Source organism: Grampus griseus (assembly GCF_964374135.1).
Source record: "Grampus griseus genome assembly, chromosome: 20".
In the NCBI taxonomy this organism is placed as follows: domain Eukaryota; kingdom Metazoa; phylum Chordata; class Mammalia; order Artiodactyla; family Delphinidae; genus Grampus; species Grampus griseus.
Genome location: NC_139014.1, coordinates 24,472,149 through 24,490,236, shown reverse-complemented (window position 1 = coordinate 24,490,236; position 18,088 = coordinate 24,472,149). Strand labels below are relative to the sequence as shown.

Sequence of the window (18,088 nt, the reverse complement as noted above, 5' to 3'; positions counted from 1 at the left end):
GTGGTCTGCCCGCTGCAGACCGCTCCAGAGTGTGGGTGTGTGGGGAGGGAGGCTTCCAGCTGAACTGAAAACTGCAGCCCGAAGAAAGGCAGCCAGCCCCACCCAGAGACAGAGACGAGAGACACAGAGACACTGGAGAGCTGGAATCTTTGGGAGGGGAAATAGGCCAGAAAGCTGATTCAAACGTCTGTGACTCTGTGTGTGTGTGTGTGTGTGTGTGTGTGTGTGTGTGTCTGCGTGTGTGAGCAGTTGTGTCTGTCGCCATCCTGGCTGAGGCAGGCAGGGCGGGGTGAGAGCTGGGGCGGGAGCAGAGGCAAGGGGTGAAGGGGGGCTGTGCGGTGGGGGTAATCCCAGGAATGGCTCCAACTGGCACTCTCCAGGACGGGGAGTCCCCTGACAGTTCGGTGGAGCAGAGTGTGTATGTGGCCGAGAAGGAAGGTGGGCCTGGACAGAAAGAGTGCCAGGAGGTGTTCTGGCTCCCTCAGCCCAGTTCAGCTCTCCAGCCGCAGCCCTTCTCCCCAGAACTCCCTCTGGAGAGCCTTGGGTTTGAAAATGAGAGGAGGGAATTGGTGAGGAGACAGGAAGAACACCCCCCTTCCATTTCCTCTGAGGACCAAAATGGAGATCTCTCCCTAGGTAAGAGAGACAGGGGAACTTGGGACACTGGGACAGTGGCGAGGAACGCTCCGGAGTCCGGGTGCCCCCTCCCCTCCAGACGCACACTCTCTCAGAAACACACAGTGATCACACACTCACACTCACTTCTGGAAGCCATTAGGGCTCCTGCTGTTCAGGCCTCCCCTTCTCCTCCCCCCACTCCTGGCAGGCTCCCTTCTCCCCCTCTGGCCCCCTTCCCACTCCCCCTCTCGGCATCCCAAATGCCAGCCTGTGATTTCCAAATGAGAAAAAGCTGTGCTGGGCTCGGAGCTTGGAGAAACTCCTACACAAACTTCCAGATGTGACACAACAGCCCGGGAGGGAACGCTCAGGATCTCCTTCCCGGGAGGGGAAACGCACTCCCTCACACTTGAAGAAACACATACTGCAAAGTCCAACACACTCCCTCCCCTATAGCCTGGGAGGAGGGGCCTTTCTGACTCTGACCATGAACCCCCAGTCTCCCCAGTACCACTTCCGAGCCCCTCCTTCCTTTTGCTGCCATCCCTCCCTCCCCAACACACACACACACACACACACACACACACACACACACACTCACACACCACTTCCCACCTGGGTCTAGATCTCCTCTCTAGGAAACCTGGTTTCTTAAAGAGGCTAAGAGAGGAAGGGGCCGAGAAGCACGCCAAGAAGAGCCTAACTAGCTTCAGTTAGTTGAGGGGAGGTGTCCTCACGTCCCTCAGGCCCAGAGGTGCAGCCAGGGGAAGCCTCGCAGATACCAAAAAGAGAGAGGGAAAGACTGAGGTCCAAGAGTCAGTCCAGAACCCCTCCGGCGGTGAAAAACATAGGTTCCCCTTGATACATGGGTGTGATGAGAGTGGTGAGGGTGCATCTGAGGCAGCCCCGTTGCCAAGAAATTGTTCTCCACCCATCCTCAGCCAATCCAGGCTCAGCGGGCTGTCCAGACCCAGTGATGCTAAGGCCCCTTACCCCAGACTCCCACCAGCCTAGAGGTAAGCCTGCTCCCCCACTCCCAAGATGAGCACTGGGCCTCCACCTCTCTTCTGTCATTCCAGCCCTCTCCAATTGCCCCCCCGCCAGAACACCTCAAGGAAGGAATCTGACCCCAAACCATCCACTAGCACCTGAAGATAGAGCATGTGGGGAGATGCTAGCCAAGAGGTCTCTGTTGTTTTGGAGGGAAAAGAGAGAGGAGGTTTCTCTACACGCAGTCCCCCACCACCACACACACACACCCCTGGGGGGCTCCTGAGAAGGAGGGGACAGGTCTGGTGCTTTTTAACATTCATGGAGAGGGTGGGTGATTAGCCGCAGAGAGGAGGGATGCCCTGAGCCTGTTCTTTTCAGAGACATTTGTTCCCCATCTCTACCCCTGAGAAAGTGGCCTGGGGTTACCGAGGGGGTGGGGGGGTGGGGGGGGATGGGGGTGGGCGAGATGTTCCAGCTCAGCCGGTCCACACACCTTGGAGGCAGCCCTCTATCTCTGCAGCTCAGAGAGAAAGGAAGGGCGGGGGATGGAGACAGCGTGCGATGAGGGGAGCTTCCTAAAGACCCACAGGGTGTAGAGGATGGGGGTTGGGGGGGACCCAAGCTCACATCCCTGCTTTCCGCACTAGAGGCAGCAGAGCTGCAGAGAGTGAGGGCGGTGCCAAGCTCCCCCCACCTTCCCCAAAGCAGAGTCCCGGTTGGGCTCTTAGGGGTTACAAGGGAGACCCGACATCTCCCACCCTGAGTCCAAAAGAGCCTCTGAGCTGGGAGGAAAGTGCCAGGAGAAGCTGTCAAGACCAGGGATGGCAGCGTAGCCCCTTCCCTTCTGGCAGTGGCGGGACCTAACGCAGCCTGGAGCTAGGCATTAGTCAAGCAGTGCTTTGTGCTAGGGGCTAAGGGGGAGAGGCCGTGGGGATGAGGGGGCTGGGGTCTCCCATGCAATTCATGACGGGGCAGAGGATAGAGGGCAGTGCTAAATCTACCTCCCTGGGATGTGGGGCTTGCATTCCACAAACCTATCCAAGGAGTACACATGGGGTGCTGGACCCGAGTCTTCCCCAGTGAACCGGCTCAGAGTCTCACTGTCCCCCCAATACTTTCTTGGAAGGCTGCGGTCTCCCATACCTGCTCTGTAATCAGGCGGGAGCACTGCCATAGAAAGGGGATGGGTAGCTTGGACCGGCTTAATCCCATCCCCCACTTGCCAAAGCTCCTGCCAGCCTTTCCCTCCACAAGAAAAAATGTGGTACAAAACTCCCCAACCCAACCTTAAGCACCCCGCATTGAATAAAGAACGGGGGGAAACGGAGGCACTCTAAGCATTGGGAACCTACTGAAAGGGTCTCTACCCCGGCTCTGGGGGCAGACGGCTTTCCTCCATCACATCTTTTTCTCATTCTGCACCCCTGACATCAGCCGCCGCCGGAATCTCCTCATTGTGCCTCCAAGCCGCGGGGTGGGGGTGGGGGGGGGTTAGGACCTGGTCCCCGCCCCCCAACATCTCCCTCAGGGGCAGTAAAAACGTCAGCCTCAAGGACCAGGTCGGGGCGGGTGCCGGTGGGGTGGGGTGGGGGAATCAGACCCTAGAATCCACCGCAAACTTTGGAGCTAGGGCAGGAGGGAAACCCAGGAGATTGCGGTCCCCCCCCCCTCCCCCGTCCCCGCAGCTTCCTCCCCACCCCACCCCCCAAACTCGGAAACCAAACCCAGCTCGCTAACCGGCGGCGGGCGGAATAGAGCTCCCAGGCTCCCGAAGCTCCCCACATCTGGAGGATGACGACCCTCCCCTGCCCACATCTGGAGAGCATCCAGCTGCACACCAGTGGGGCGCGTCTCCTCTCTTTCCCTGGCCTGGATCCCAACACCCCAAGGAGGACTGAGGTGTGGGTACCGAGGTGGGGCTCGCCTGGGGTATCAGCCAAACCTGCTCCTGTCTCCGCTCCTACTCCGAAGCCCCCTACCCTCCTTTGCAGCCCCCCTCTCATCTGCCCACCTTCCAGGCTCACTTCTCCGACTCACCTGGCTTTTGGTCCCCTCAGGCGGCGCGGCCCGCCCCCCTGCGGCCCCCCAGCCCGGCAGTCGTGCCCCGGAGGATATGGGTTACAGACCGTGCGGAGACACCAGCTCCGCGGGCGGCTGTCCTGGCTCAAGTAGAAGAAAACCACCGGGGCCAGTGCAGGGTACGGCAGCCCCTCCGCCTCGGAGTCCACGCTGCCCGGGTCCTTTTCCGCCGACCCCGGCCCTGGCCGGCCCACGGCCCCCGACAGGTCGTTGAGCTGCATGAAGCCCCGGGGCTGTCCTGACTCCTCGGCGCCCGCTCCATCCTCCTCCTCGTCCATCCTCTGGCCAGCTGGGGCCCCGGGCGGTTTCGAGAGGGGCAAGGGGCGCCCCTCAGAGAAGGTGTCCTCACGCAACCGGGGGGCCCCGGCGGGGGCGCATCTGGGGAGCTCTAGGGCGCAGGCTGAGCCCCCGGGGGGGCCAGTTCAGCCCAGCTCCCCCTGCCCGCAGGGGCATGCTGCCCGCGGGGCGCCGGGTCGCAGGGAAGCCCCGCCCGGCGCGAGTCCCGCTTCCCCAGGGCTTCTGGGCCCCCCCGGGCCGGCTCCCCCTCACTTTGTTCCGGCTTCTTCGCTTCGCGCCCAGGCTCCGGTCGCCAGATTCGGCACTACCTTCGGCGAAGCGGCCCCAAAAGGGGGAGAGCGAAAGGGGGGTGGAGGGTGAGGGGGGCCGGGGAGGGGCGCCCCCTCTTCCCGCGGCGCAGCTGGAGCAGGATCTAAGGGGTCAGCATCGTCCCGGCTCCGCGCCAGCGGCGGCGGGGGAGGGGAGGAGGAATCTCTTTGGGGGTGGGTTTGGAGGGGGTGGGGGGCGGCTCCCTTCTCCACCCGGCGGCGGGCTCACGGTCCAGGAGGGGCGGGGAGGTGGTGGGGGGCCGTCCCGGGCAGGGGTGGAGGCGGAGATGCCGCCGCCGCCGCAGCCCCCGCGGTGGCTGCCGCTGCCGTAGCTGTCGCCGGCACCACTGCCGCCTCCTCCGGCCGAGACGCGGAGCGAGCAAGCGAAAGCGGCGGCGAGGAGCCCGGCGCACACCACAGCTGGATCCCTCACTCCAACTTCAAGCCTCGGCCCCGCCTCTCCCCAGCCAGGCTCGCAGCCAATCGCCGCGCGCCGCCGGCCCCGAGCCGCACTCCCATTGGCCGGCTGCCGTGGCAGTGCGGGCGGGGGCACCGTGGAGAGAGCCACAGCTGGAATCCGGTTCCCACCCCAAAGCCCGGGACCGCCCCTCTCGCCTCCCCTTGGCCCTGGTGTCCGCTCCCGAAGACTGGATCCAATTAGACGGCTACCCAGACCGAACCCACTTTCTTATTGGCCAGTGGGGGCTCTGGGACTCCTCTGGAGGGAGCCCCAGGGAATCAGAGTATTTGGCGCGGGGTCCTGGGATAGCGCCGCCGACCCCTGGGCATCCTTTGTCCAAGACCCCAGAATTGGACCGCAGCCGGAGGGCGGGGCTCAGCTCTGGGCGGGCCCGGTGCAGAAGGAAGGCAGACAGCCCGGTGTGAGGGGTGTGACCAGGGTCCTAGAGCGAAATCCTGGGTCTCTAACCGATTAATATCCCACCCTGGAGTTTGGCCTGGGAGCGGGACTGAGGAAGGGGCGAGCGGAGCGGGAAGTCCCGGGGGTAGGCCTTCAGGCTGGAGGAGGCTGGTCTTAGGAAAACGGGCGGAGCCCAGGGAAGGCTGAGGCATCAAGGTCTGGGCGTGGCCTCCACCAACCTCTTGAGCTTGTTGTTGCTCCTCCCAGGTCCATTTCTGCGGCTTTGACCCTAATCTCCTAACACTAACCCTCTGACCCTGATCTCATGTTGACACTCCTGAGCTTCAGGAGAGGGCTTCGTGCTTGAACACGTGGCCCCAGGCAGGTCACGCCGGACCCAGAGCCCGGATCTCCAACAGCAGCTGCGGAGCAGAGGGATGTTCCTGCGAGGGGACCTGCCAGGGTCTCGAGTGTGTGGGAGGAGGTAGAAGCATAGATCTGGGCTTTGCCGACTCTGAACCTGCAAAGTTCCACCAAGCCCCCACTCCGTGCCTCAGTTTCTCATTCCCGAGTTCCAAAATAGCTCATGGGGAGGCTGTCCGCAGGACAGGAGATTGGCGGGGCTACTCTCCTTGCACATCTCCACCCTACCAGGAGCTGGTCCTCGATGGTCTGCTGCTACCCACGCGCGCGCACGCACGTGGACCCCGGCCCTCCTCCCGCCTCTCCTTCCTGAGTCCCCGGGATCTCTGCGCCCCAGCTCCCTCTTGCCGCCAGCTCTACCCCTAAAGGCTGTGGGTACCCGGGAGCGGGGTTCTGGGCGCTGGGGTGAAGTGCGGTGGGGAGGCATCCCCACCTCTGCGGGAGGTAGACACAGCGGAACCAAGGAAGTCATTCCCTCTCCTGAGACTTCGGGGCCACTTACGCCACTGAGGAGAGGCAGAGGGATGGACCGGATGACCTCCTACACCCGCCATCCCCCCACCCCCACCCCCGACTCCCCGGCGTTTTTTGCTCCCCTAGGGCTGCGCCACCCACGGCTCCCGCCGAGCGGGGTGCGTGTCTCAGCCCCCTCCCGGGCGGGTTGCGGAGAGTGCAGTAGGGAGGGCAGAGCGGTTTCTGCCTCCTAGGTTGCCCTTTCGCCAAATCCTGCGCCGAGTTGTGCAAATGAGGCCGGGCTCATTTGCATTTCATGCTAATGAGCAGTTCCCTTAAGTGCCTTTCTCTCCTGGCGGGAGTCTCTGCCCTCATTCCGCGTGTGCCCGCGCCAGTCTTGAACTTTCAGTGGTCTTCTGGGAGAGGGGCCTATTTATGGTTTGCCCTCGTGTCTGACACCTTCCCTCTCGCTGGTCCGCAGTCTGCCTAGTGGCCTGCCCTTCCCAGACAGGATCAAGAGGCCCCACGGCTGGCACTGTAGGTAATGACTCCAATCATTCTCTCTTAACAGAGGGGAAAATGAGGCCAGAGAGGCTTGCCCAGCCCAAGGGTCAGGTTTCCTGATGGTCAGCAGGCCCCACACCTTCCTCCACCATCCAGACCACCCCCTAACCCCAACCCCCATCTCTGGGCTGAACCCAGTTCTAGAACATACGCAAAAAGGGGGGCAGATACATGCACCATCTGAGCAAATCATCCCAGTGCTCAGGGCCACCTAAGGCACCCTGACCCCTGTGCGGGACACCAGGAGATTCTGATATCCCTGTCAGAGATGCTCACCGTTGGCCTGAGTGGAGGAGGTAAGGAGGGAGACAGGACCCACGAAGAAGGCAAAGGGAGCCATGAAACCATCTTTAACTCCCACCCTCCAAGTCTCAGCTCTGACATCAGCTCCTCAGGGCGGCCTCCTTTGAGCAAGTATCACAGTGCCTACTAAGTGCCAAGGTGCTGAGGACACAGTACTAGATCAGACCAGAGTCCATAACCTCAGAGCACTTGGCCCAGCCTGGGCTTATGTCTGTATTTGTAGGAAATGGTTCTCTTCCCCTCTAGGCTCTGTATTCTCTGAGGGCAGAGGCTATGTCCATTTTGCTCACCAGTTTGGCACACAGTAGGTGCTTAATAAATCTCTGTTAGATGAATAACTAACCTCAGGCAGACAGGGGGAATGGGAGGGATAAGAAATTCCTTTCTTTGGGCCGCAGCTGGTCTAAGAGTTGTCTAAGATCTCCTCTGATTTTAGGGGAGAACACCCATATAGGTCCTGCTCCACCAGCCCCTCCAGCCCACTCCCATTCACACCTCCCTCACAGCCAGGACGGCTCCCTCAGGAACTAAGAGAATCTTCCCATAGGTGATGCTCTCTGCTCAGCAATGATACGCTGTCCTACTTAGTCAACTCACAGCCTTGGGAGTTGGTGGCTGGGTGGGAGCTGGGAGTTGGGTGGTATTTTTTAGATAAGGAAACTGAGGCTCCAGGAGGTGATGAAATTACTTAAGTGACTGCCCAAACTATGAGGCCCTGTCTCCAATGGCCCTGGCCCACAGTTCCTCCAGGACAGTCCTACCAGCAGAACAAGAGGGACCAGCAAAGGAGAGGACAGGCTGAAGACTTAAAACCCCACATCTGAGCAAGACTTACGCTCAGCCCTGCCCTCTTTAGAAAATGCAAGCACTCCCGAGAGAACTAACCCTTTAAGGCCCTAACTCCTTCCTCTGAACCCATTTACTAAATCCCATTGTCAGGCGCATGCCTGATACCAGGGGAAGGAAAAGAGGAGACACAGAGCAGAAGGAAGATGGGATGGAGGGGCAGAAAACACCAAACGCACCCTCCTTCACAGCTGGACCTCCTGGGGGAAGAGGAAGGCTTAGTGGTCTTTACTGCACGCTGAAGACCCCAGAATGAATGAGATATGTTGAACGGTTTCAGGCCAGGCTCTTACCCTCTCTGAGCCCTGAACATCTATCTATCCATATGAGGCCAAAGGTACCTGCCTTGCCACCTCATTCATGAGGGTCAATGGACAAGAGGGCTTTGCAAACTGCCTAGACCCTTCCGAAGCCAGGGCTGGGGCTGCCAGAAAGGCCACCTGTGCTTCACCGTGCTGCACCCCCCCTCCTTACTGCCCACCAGATCAGGCTCTGCTTGCCCAGCCCCCAGACTCCCTGGCCAGGCTGAACAGGGTCCAGCCAGCAAGGGGACAGCTGACCTTGCTGGCTGGAGCCCTAATCCTCCCCAGATGGGCCGGTGGCTTGCACCAAGGGCCCAGCTGCCCAGACCCGGGTCCCGTTGACCGTATGTGGCTATGATTGACAGTATGCAGGGGGTGGCTGTGGTCCTGAGCAGACCTTGGAGTGATTCAGTCCAGTCTCCCAGCTCCTTCCAGCCCGGCTCCTCCCCACCGTTGATGTCCCCACAAGCAGTGGCCCCGTGCAGATCTCATCTCTAGCGGCCTCTTCTGGCTCTCTCTACTGCTTGGCTCTGGGGCTACAAGGGTGCCTAGGCTCATCAGACCCCCAAAGGGCCCAGGGTTGGGGGTCAGCCCCATTATCCTACACTTGCCCTTCCCAAAGCATGCTTCCCAGTCCCCTCCCCCTGGTGAAAACTAGATGGGGGTTCCAGGGCCTATGAAGATGTTGGGTGCCAAGGATGGGGCTTGTGAGTATCTCCCAACATTGAGGGAACAGGAGGAGATCACAGGAAGGCAGAAGCTTTCCCTAAAGCAGGAAGGACTCAGGTTTGGAGAAGGACTTCCACCCCAACAGATGCTGCAAATGAAAGAAAACTCTTTCCCGGGACTTAAGTGAAGGCAGGCGGATGGACCATATGACCTCCTGCAGGAAGGCTGGGAGCTGGACGGATACCCCAAAAGAAATGTCCTAGGTCCTGATAAGAGCAGCTCCCATAATGGACCAGAACATATGCAAATTCCATGAAAAATAAAACCTTATATGAAGCATCCCCCTGCCTCTTCCCCAGCTTAAAACTGGAGGAGACAATGGGAAGGGAGGGCAGGCCCCTTTCTTAACCCTGCCTGAGGGCAAGGATTGGCCTTTCCCCTCCCGTGCAAGTACACACCCACACCACTGGTGGTCATTACTGGTCCCCTGACCCCAGCTTCACTCAGGTTGCAATGACCATAGAGCGGGGCAGAGTCAGCCTGGTGACCTTTGAAGGTGAAAAAGGAATCCAAGGAAGCAGAGGGGGCAGCTAGGGGCTCCCAGAAAAGGGGACCTGGGCTGCTGGCTCCCATGCTGGAGCCCGAGGTCCCTCTCTTATAAGCAAGGCTGAGGCCCTGAGGTTCCCGCAGGACGCTGTTAGGTTTATTCCAGGGTAAGTGGGTGCCCATGGTGGGGCAGCGAGGACGGCCGAGGTCACCTGGTGACAGTGTGCTCAGGGGTGGCCGCAGGCTCTGCGGGGCCCTGCAGGGCCTGAGTCTCTGGCCGGCTGGGAAGCTCCACCTTCCGCCCCAGCCCGAGGTGGGGGAGGCAGTCACTGAAGTAGCAGTTTCCGTAGTTCACAGGGCTCGGTGATGGGTATCGAGCAGGCCTGGTTCTCACACACGTAGGCAGTGGCCTGGTCTTCTAGCCGTCGCAGGGTACTCAGGAAGGGCAGCTGGCGGCACAGGAAGCTCGAGGGGTCCCCATCGGCCAGAATCAGCACCTGGGAGAGTGGCAGAGAGGGTCACCTGGGGGCACTGGGACACCGGCAGGGCCCACTAGTGGGTGTCTTCTCCCCAGGCCTTCAAAGGAGCCGGAGATACTGGGGAGCTGAGGAGGGGAGGGGGCCCTGGCAGGGGAGGAAGAGGGTGGGGCCAGGCTCACAGACCAAACCTTGTTAGGGATGTAGATGGAGTGGACACACTGCAACAGAGCCTTGGTGTCCTTGGCCTGGGGGTCTCCACAGATCACGATCTGGCCAGAACAGAAAGGTAACTCCAGTGACAGGTGCAGAGGGGCTGGACCCAGACCTGCCGGGGCTTCCCCATCCTCCTGCCAGCCACCCTATATGCCTAAGAAGAAATGGGGACTCAGCTCAGCACCCCCCAGACCAGCTGCCAGGAGGCCGCATCGGATTCACTGCTCAGCAGGTGAGAACACGCACGCACGCACACACACACACACACACACACACGAGGCAGAGATATATAGACAAACATGCAAATATAAGCAGGCTAGCCTGAACACGGGGCACACACACTCACTCACACCAGCGCACACTCAGAAAGCCAGGCACACAGTCACAGACCTCCACTCCAGAGTCATACACACCAGAGGCACACGCACAGCAGTAACACACATAGAGACTTACACACAGACAAGCATATGTCTGCACGCACTGTACCGCTGACCCAAATACACCGACACACAGAGAATCACAGAGGCACACAGAAGCCTCAGAGAAACACGTCAGCAGCCACAGGGACCCATAGTTAACCCCTTCCTCTGACAGCCCCAGCCACAGGCCCTCACACAGGCACCTGTCCGTGCCGGAGGTCTGCTTCAGACACACACTCACACAGACTCCCCCATCTGCACTGAGCAGCCTTACAGACATTCCCTCAGAGACACCTATACACACACTCACACAGGGCCACACATTCATGGACCTGAGCTCTGGGGACAGCCCCTAGGACTCCACTCCATGTCTCTATTGCAGCCCCAGCTCCCCTCCCACCCAGGGTCCCTGCCCAAGTGCCCCACCTGCTTGAGGGTCTGCTGGTGGGCTGAGAGGGCGCGGACCATCTCAGGCAACGCCACGGGGACACGGCGCATGCGCTCAGAGAAGGCGGCCAATAGGCACACACACTTGTGCATCCAGTCCTTGTGGCCCGTGAAGCCGTGCAGCCGAAGCAGGTTATGGGCCGACACGGAGTTGGCGCTGGGCTCCGCACCATCCTGGTCTGCAGGGTGCATGGGGGGCAAGTGCTGAGAGGGAGGGTCATCGAGTCCCAGGACCCTGCTCCAGGACTGTGGCCAGGGCAGCTGGAGGGATGGGGTAGAGGAGTCCCTGCCTGCCGGCTCACGCCCCAGGTCTGAGAGTGTAATGCTGACCCCAGCAGTTACTGACCCTTTGCGCGCTCACACGCATCCTCAACTCCACCTGCTCCAGGCTGAGCTGTTGGCTCCCAGGCTCCCCGATCTCCCTGCTGATACCTCCATCGCTACCCCTCCCTCCGTCTCCCTCACCTCCCACTTTTAATCCATCGTGAACCTGCAGGGTCTGTGACCAGAATAGATCCAACCCGACCATTTCTCCCATCTCGTACTTCTACCTCGTCTGGGCCTTTGCTGATGCTTGCCTGGACCAACGCCACTAACGGCTTCATACCTGGCCGCCCTGTTTCCCCTGCCCCCATTCCCTTCTCCACCGTCGGTCCGAGTAATAGTCTTAAACCCAAACTAGAGCAAATCACAACCCACTCAAAACTCACCAGAGCCTTCCACTCCTTGCCACACCTACAAGACCCTGCAGGGATCCAGCCCCACCTGGGCATCCTCCCCTCACACGCTGACCTCTGCCCGCCCTGTCCTCCAGGGCACAGGCTGCCCACTCAGAGCCTCTCACAGGCTGTTCCCTCCACCTGAAATCCCTCTCCTGCTCCTCCAGGATCACACGGCCCCATCTTGCCCTCCAGCCCTTGGTTAAATGACTCCCCGGCTCAGCTGGGCCCCACCGTTGTTCTCTCAGGGCCCTTTCAGTCATTCAGCTACTGTTTATTGAGCACCTAATTATGTACCAGGCCTGCGCTAGATCCTGGGGATAAAGCAGTGACAACATCCTGCCTCCAAGACACTTACATTTGAGTGGGGGGAGACCATTAACAGACCAGAGGCATCAGGTGATGCTAAATGCCACTGAGAAAAGTCAGGAACAGGGTACCTGGTGGGCAGCTCCTACTTCTCCAAGGCACTCACAGTTTTAGCTATGTATTTGTGTGTGTGTTTTTGCTTTAAATGTTACCGTCTGTTAGTTGTCTCCCTTACTGAACAGTAAGCTTTATGAGGGCAGGGATGAAGCTGGCCTCGTTCAATCTATCTAGGCATGCCACACTGCCACGAAGCATGCTCACAGAATAGCTACATCAATCTTCATGTCAACCATGTAAGGGAATGCCAACATAGCTCCATTTTGCATATTAAGAATCTGAGGGGACTTCCCTGGTGGCGCAGTGGTTAAAGCATCCGCCTGCCAATGCAGGAGACACAGGGTTGAGCCCTGGTCCGGGAAGATCCCACATGCCGCAGAGCAACTAAGCCCGTGCACCACAACTACTGAGCCTGTGCTCTAGAGTCTGCGAGCCACAGCTACTGAAGCTCATGTGCCTAGAGCCCATGCTCCGCAGCAAGAGAAGCCACCGCAGTGAGAAGCCCACGCGCCACAACAAAGAGTAGCCCCTGCTCGCCCCAACTAGAGAAAGCCCGCACGCAGCAACGAAGACCCAACGCAACCAAAAATTAATTAATTAATTGATTCGTTAAAAAAAAAAAAAAAGAATCTGAGGCTCTGAAATGCAACGAGACCAGCCCAATGTCACTCGGTTAATGAGTGGTAAAGCTGTGAGCCCAGGAGGGCCTGGCCCCTGCCCATGCCGGCCCTTCACCACCACACTGCACTTATGCCTCCCCCAGGAAAAACCAAGCCCCGGTTGGGTCCAGGACCCCGGGCCAGCTCCACATCCTCACTGACCGTCCTTCAGACGCAGGGGCAGGCCAGCCCCCAGCTCAGCCTCACTGCAGAAGTAGCCGCCACCCTGGGAGTCCCAGAAGAGCCTGTCCTGCGTGTCCTGCAGCCGCAGAGCCCACTCGAGCCACGCGCTCTCCTGTGAAGCCTCGTACAAGTCCAGCAGGCCCCGCACCACGAAGGCGTAGTCCTCCAGGAAGCCCCAGCAGGGCGGGTTGCTGGGGGGACAGGCATTGGGGAGGAGACAGGACAGGGAGAGAGGAGCTTTCACAGAGGAGGCCCTTATCACGTGCTTTTGTTTAACCCTCAAAATCTAGCTCTTGGGTAGGCCCCGTTAGCCCATTTCCCAGATGAGCAAATGGTCCCAGGGAGATTAAGAGCTCATAGCGGGCAGAAAGCAGAGCCAGGACTAGTGCCCACCCGGAGAAGAGAAGAGGGGAAGAGAGAAAAGCATGGGATGCCCAAGGAGGCAAGCCTTCCTGGACTGTCCGGCCCCCCACCTGTGCTCCACGGTCCCCCCAGAGCCTGCATAGCAGGTCCGCATTAGGCGGCCACTGGCCACGTCAAACATGTGCCGCTTCAGGAACTTGGCACCACTGACGGCGTAGTTGATCAGCCTCTCCTGGCCCAGGACAGCCCCGGTCACGGCAAAGCCAGACACCATCAATCCTGGAGGTAGGAGACACGAGTGGTTGTGACGCCGGCTGGGGCCCTCCCAGTATGTCCATCCCAACCCCCCAAGCTCTGACACCTCTCTGGAGCAATAGGGTAAGCGGGTAAGAGTCTGAGCTCCAGCGCCAGGCAGAGCTGGGCTCCTGTCCCTGTGTGGGACCTCGGGTGGATTACCGTAAATCTTGATTACCGTAACTCTCAGTTTGCTCATCTGTAAATTAAGGACAATGAACCTGATAGAGGAAGAATTACTGTTTAGCAGGTGCCTGTCATACATAAGGGCCCTTATGAAGGGCAATTCTATAAACGGATCAGGCCTCAGACAGCCACCCCACCGTTCCAGGCTGCCAACATCTTGCTGTCCAGGTGCGGCTTCGGCCGATGTTTCCGGGCCTGGAAAAGCTTCTCGAGGCCTGAGCTGAGTAAGGTCCGTACGGCCTCCACTTCCAGGCCAAAGCGGGCAGCAGTCAGCTCCAGTGAATACCGGACGGTCAGCACGCTCTGGCCCTGCAGCTCCCCCTTTGGGTCCTGAGGAAAACAGCCCTTGTCCGAAGGAGTCCACTTGCCTGTCTGGCTCCAGGACCCCTCCCGTGACCCAGCTGTCCTCACCTGACCGGGGCTGACGTTGCCGGCCTCCGTGAGCCCATAGTGCTTCATGAGGAGCCGGCCCGAGGTCAGAGGCTCGGTGGTGCCCAGCACGGGCTCAGGGAGGAGCTGCTGGACCTCTTTGGCTGTCCACACGTAGAAGGCACCCTCTTTGGGCCTCATGCCCCGCTCCGGGGGCGAGTCCCCGTCCTCTGCACTGTAGAAGCCTCCAGACTGTGGGGAGGGGAGACTTGGCTGGCCCCAGCCTTCAGGGCAGCCAGTGGAGGCCCCGAGCCCTCCCGCAGCCAGACCCGCCTGCCTTAGCGGACACACACCCGGTGACTCAGGTTCCGAGCCACGTACTGCAGGATGCCTTTGGCAACTTCAGAGTAGAACTCATCGCCAGAGATCTGATGGGAAGGAAGGAGGCTGTAAGCAGAGGGAACTAGGTACAAGGGGCAGTCAGCGTTCTCCCAGGAAGGGAGGGAGGGAAGCTGGGTAGTGGGCATATGAGAGGGAATTAGGCGTGAGGTTAAGGGAGAGCCTCAAGTCACCAGGAAAGCCCTGCAAAGGGGCAGCCAGGCGTTAGGAGGACAGGCTGGGTCTCTGCTCTGGGCTGGGATCAGGGGTCACCTGGAAGGCCTGTGAATAGGCCACCGTGAGCTGTGCCTGATCGTACAGCATCTTCTCAAAGTGGGGGACGTGCCACTGGCGGTCCGTGGAGTAGCGGTGGAAGCCCTGTGCCAGGAGGAGCGTGGGGCTGGAGGCCGGTCCCAGCTGCTGTCCCCACCCCGCTGCCGCCCGCTGCCCCCTCCAGGGAATGCCCAGCCCCCGCTCACCTGCCCCACATGGTCTCGGATGCCCCCGTTGGCCATCATCTTCAGGGTGTGCAAGGCCATCTGCTGGGCCCGAGCGCCATCCTGAGTTAGCCGATGGCTGAGCCAGTAGGAGAACAGGAAGCTCAGGATCACTGCAGACACCGAGAGCAAGCGGTGAGAGACCGGGGAGGACAAAGGGGCCGAGCTCTGGGTGATCAGGACTTTGGCCAGGCTAGGCTTAGGGGTTCACGCAACAGGCAGTCTCTCTGGACAGGCTGAGGGTCAGGAGGTCAACCCACAGGACAGGTGATCGTTACCTAGGTCAGTATTAGAAGGTCCCTGCTAAGACCACAAGTCAGGGCTTCACTAGATAGCTACTGACAGACAGGCTGGGCTCAGGAGGTCACTGGCCAGACAGGAGAGTGGGAGGTTGCTAAGCAAGACGAGAGTCAGGAGGTCACTTACTAGGGTAGGCTTCAGAAGGCCAGGCCGGGGCTGGAGCGGTCACGGGGCGGGGGACACTGACCTGGCGTGGGGAACTTGGGGGCCTCGGCGAAGCCGCCATACTCCTCGTCGTAGCTCTCATCCAGTTGCTGGAAGCAGCGGCTGTTGGTGGTGGCAGCGGAGGGTGGCAGCTGGCGGTCACCCATGCTGATCTCCGACCGGGCCAGCAGAGCTGTGGTGACACGCTGGCTGGTTTTCAGCAGGGGACTCTTGTTCTGTTTCCACTATGGGAGGCAGGGGCAGACCTGGAGGTCAGCACCGGGTGGGGGCCCTTGTTCCCTCACCCTTGACCCCCCGGCCCCCCACTCCCCAGCGCACACCCACCTGCTCCCGTATCCTCATCAACACTGTGCGGAAGCCAACTCGGGTCAAGCCATCCTCAGGGGGAAAATAGGTGCCCCCCACGAAGGGCTGGAGGCTGGGAGTCAACCACACACTCATGGGCCAGCCCCCACCACTGCTGGTGGCCTGGCGGAGAGAGGGCCAAGGTGAGGGGAGCGGCCCCACGCGCACGGGCAACCGCTCCTCCAAGGGAAGACCACGCACCTGCACAAAGGTCATATACGCTTTGTCCACGTCGGGCCGCTCTTCCCGGTCAACCTTCACACTGACGAAGTCCTCACTGAGCAGGCGGCCAATCTCCTCGTTCTGGAAGGACTCCTCCTCCATCAGGTGGCACCAGTGGCAGGTGGAGTACCCCACTGGAATGGGGTCACGGGGCCAGGGGGGACCAGTGACTGGTCAGAGGGGGGCCAGCCAAAGGGCCGCGGCTGAGCCAGAGAGGCCCTGGCCTGTAGATTCCTGGGAGGCCCCCAGGCCCAGGGGACCCTTCCCTGATCCACCACCACTCCCCTCACCCAGCCCAGGGAAGGTGGGCGCAGTACCTGAAAGGAAGATTGGCTTGTTTTCTTTCCTGGCCTTGTCGAAGGCTTCCTGCCCCCAGGGGTACCTAGGCCCGGCAGGGTGGGGCATCACTCACTAGCTCGGGCAGGGGTGGGCAGTGGGGGGGGTAGGAGGGGTGAGGGTCCAGCTGCCCCGGGAGGGCATCAGGAGAGGGACTCACCAGTCCACAGGGTTGTAGGCATGTTGCAGGAGGTACGGCGACTTCTCACTGATCAGGCGGTTGGGGACTTTCTGGGGTGTGGACCAAGAGCAGTTAGTCCGGCTCCCCTTCCCTCCAGCCGACATGGGCACCAAACTACCGACCGTCACGCTTCGGTTCTTGTCCTGGGAGGAGCTACCCCTGTCGTGGGCAGGCAGGTCAGGTGAGGAGTCTCCACCGCCTCCCCCTACACCGCCCCCAGAGGCCCACCTGACCCCACCCTGCCCTCTGGCACCCCTCCTGGAACCCCCTGTTCCCAGTCCAACCCACCTTTCTGAACCACGGGGGAGACGGTGGCCTTTGCGCTCCCCCTTGTGTTTTTCGGGGGGTGAGGAAAGGTGGCTCATTGGGGGCTCCCTGCCAGGTTAGTCTCCCCCAACCTCTCAGACCTGGCGGTGGGAATGGTGATGACTGTGAGGTCAGGGCGAGTCACAGTGAGTGGAATGGTCCTTCCGGCTCCATTCTCTTCCCCTCACCGGCCCCCACCCCAGGGTGGCTGGGCTGAAGGTATCCCTCTGGCATGCCTGCCTGGGTGTGATCTGGGCAGGGAGGCTGCCGGCTGCTGGGTGTGGGACTGGGCCAGGTGAGGGGCAATGAGAAGAAACTCGGCATCAGGGACTCCCTCACTCAACATCCACCCACTGGGCACTTCTGGGGGGCCAGGTCCTGTGCCAGACACCCCATGACCCCCAAAGAATCAGAAACTGGCCCTGATCTCAGGGGGCTCAGCCTGGGACAGTGGCACTGTAAGGCAGGTCTCAGAAATGACAGGCCCCTGCAGCATTAAGGACTGTGACAGGCCAGCCCAAGGTGCTTTTGGACAAGGACTCTTGGCCCAGCACTGGGGTTCAAGGAGGGCTTCCAGGAGGTGGTGTCAGAACAGAGTCTCTGGGGCAAGCTAGCCCTGCAGCTGGAGGGGAGGAAGGGAGGAGGGGGTTACTGTCTGGGCCAGGTCTAGGGAGCGGACTCGGGGAAGTAGGCACAGGGTCGGGGGTGGGGAGGTGGCCGGGCAGGCACAGGGGACCAGCGCCGGGAAGACTGGCCCCAGGGCCCCGCAGGCGCAGCGGCCCCCTTGCCCGCGCGTACCTGCGGCTTGCGGCGAGGCCCGGCGCGGAGCGGGTCAGCAAGAGGCCGCGGCACCGCCAGGCCCGCGCGCCCTGCATGGCGGCTGGCGGCCGACCGCCCGGACGCCGCGGACAGGAAGGGAGGGCGGGAGGGAGGCTGCGAGGGGCGGGCCCGGGCACCCGACAAGCCGCGGGTGCGTCTTCGCGGGGACCGCAGGCCACGCGGCTGGTCTCCGAGCGCCGCCCGGTGGTCGACTGAGGGACTGCAGACCGGAGAGGGGGACACGAGTCTGTACACAAAACTGGGCCGTCCCGGCTGGATCTAGACCAGCTGTGGCGGTTAACCCTCTTGAGTAGAAGATGGAGGGCTGTGAGGATGCCAGGGCCGTGGAAAGCTCTGAGCCGCCTGTCATTTTATCCAACCCTAGCCCGTTTTACAAATGAGAAATGAGGCGAGAGGCAAAGGTGTGGCTTGTCCAGGCCCTCCAAGCCAGGAGCTTCGCCTTTGCCCACCCCCGACTCCCCAGGGCCTCAAGGTCCTGCTCAAACCCCACCCCCTCCAGGA

The 18,088-nt window shown here is 60.9% G+C and overlaps 2 protein-coding genes across 33 annotated transcripts in view; both read right to left on the bottom strand.

Annotated features, from left to right (window-relative positions):
* Positions 1 to 3,968, bottom strand: part of CACNA1G (calcium voltage-gated channel subunit alpha1 G) — a gene marked incomplete at its 5' end in the record, with an annotated part of 61,966 nt that extends 57,998 nt beyond the window's left edge. For all 30 annotated transcript variants that reach the window (XM_082679085.1, XM_082679067.1, XM_082679081.1 and 27 more), the window contains one exon: positions 3,734 to 3,968. In XM_082679085.1, coding sequence (XP_082535211.1) covers positions 3,734 to 3,968 — 235 coding nt within the window. The remainder of the gene's footprint in view (positions 1 to 3,733) is intronic.
* A 5,435-nt stretch (positions 3,969 to 9,403) lies between these two features.
* On the bottom strand, positions 9,404 to 17,643 carry SPATA20 (spermatogenesis associated 20). Of its 3 annotated transcripts, XM_082678303.1 has the most exons (17): positions 17,546 to 17,643; positions 16,730 to 16,848; positions 16,421 to 16,600; positions 16,242 to 16,306; positions 15,904 to 16,058; positions 15,682 to 15,825; positions 15,380 to 15,581; positions 14,875 to 15,005; positions 14,669 to 14,773; positions 14,371 to 14,445; positions 14,060 to 14,269; positions 13,786 to 13,978; positions 13,279 to 13,447; positions 12,785 to 12,996; positions 10,798 to 10,997; positions 9,928 to 10,008; positions 9,404 to 9,757 (listed from the first exon to the last, which is right to left on the bottom strand). In XM_082678303.1, exons 2-17 carry the CDS (start codon positions 16,804 to 16,806, stop codon positions 9,587 to 9,589), a joined length of 2,370 nt encoding a protein of 789 aa, XP_082534429.1. In that variant the 5' UTR covers positions 16,807 to 16,848; positions 17,546 to 17,643; the 3' UTR covers positions 9,404 to 9,586. The 3 variants fall into 3 exon arrangements, with proteins under 3 accessions (XP_082534429.1, XP_082534428.1, XP_082534430.1); XM_082678302.1 differs by having other exon boundaries at positions 16,421 to 16,848; XM_082678304.1 differs by lacking the exon at positions 16,730 to 16,848.
* Between the last annotated feature and the right edge of the window lie 445 nt (positions 17,644 to 18,088).

What these genes read in the sequence shown, in the direction of transcription:
- SPATA20 (XM_082678302.1), bottom strand. Translation starts at nt 16,806, where the DNA reads ATGAGCCACCTTTCCTCACCCCCCGAAAAACACAAGGGGGAGCGCAAA. An exon ending in CCCCAAGTTCCCCACGCCAG is followed by an intron (nt 15,006 to 15,379) that starts GTCAGTGTCCCC and finishes CGGTGTCTGCAG; the next exon opens with TGATCCTGAGCTTCCTGTTC. An exon ending in CCTATTCACAGGCCTTCCAG is followed by an intron (nt 14,446 to 14,668) that starts GTGACCCCTGAT and finishes CCTTCCCATCAG; the next exon opens with ATCTCTGGCGATGAGTTCTA.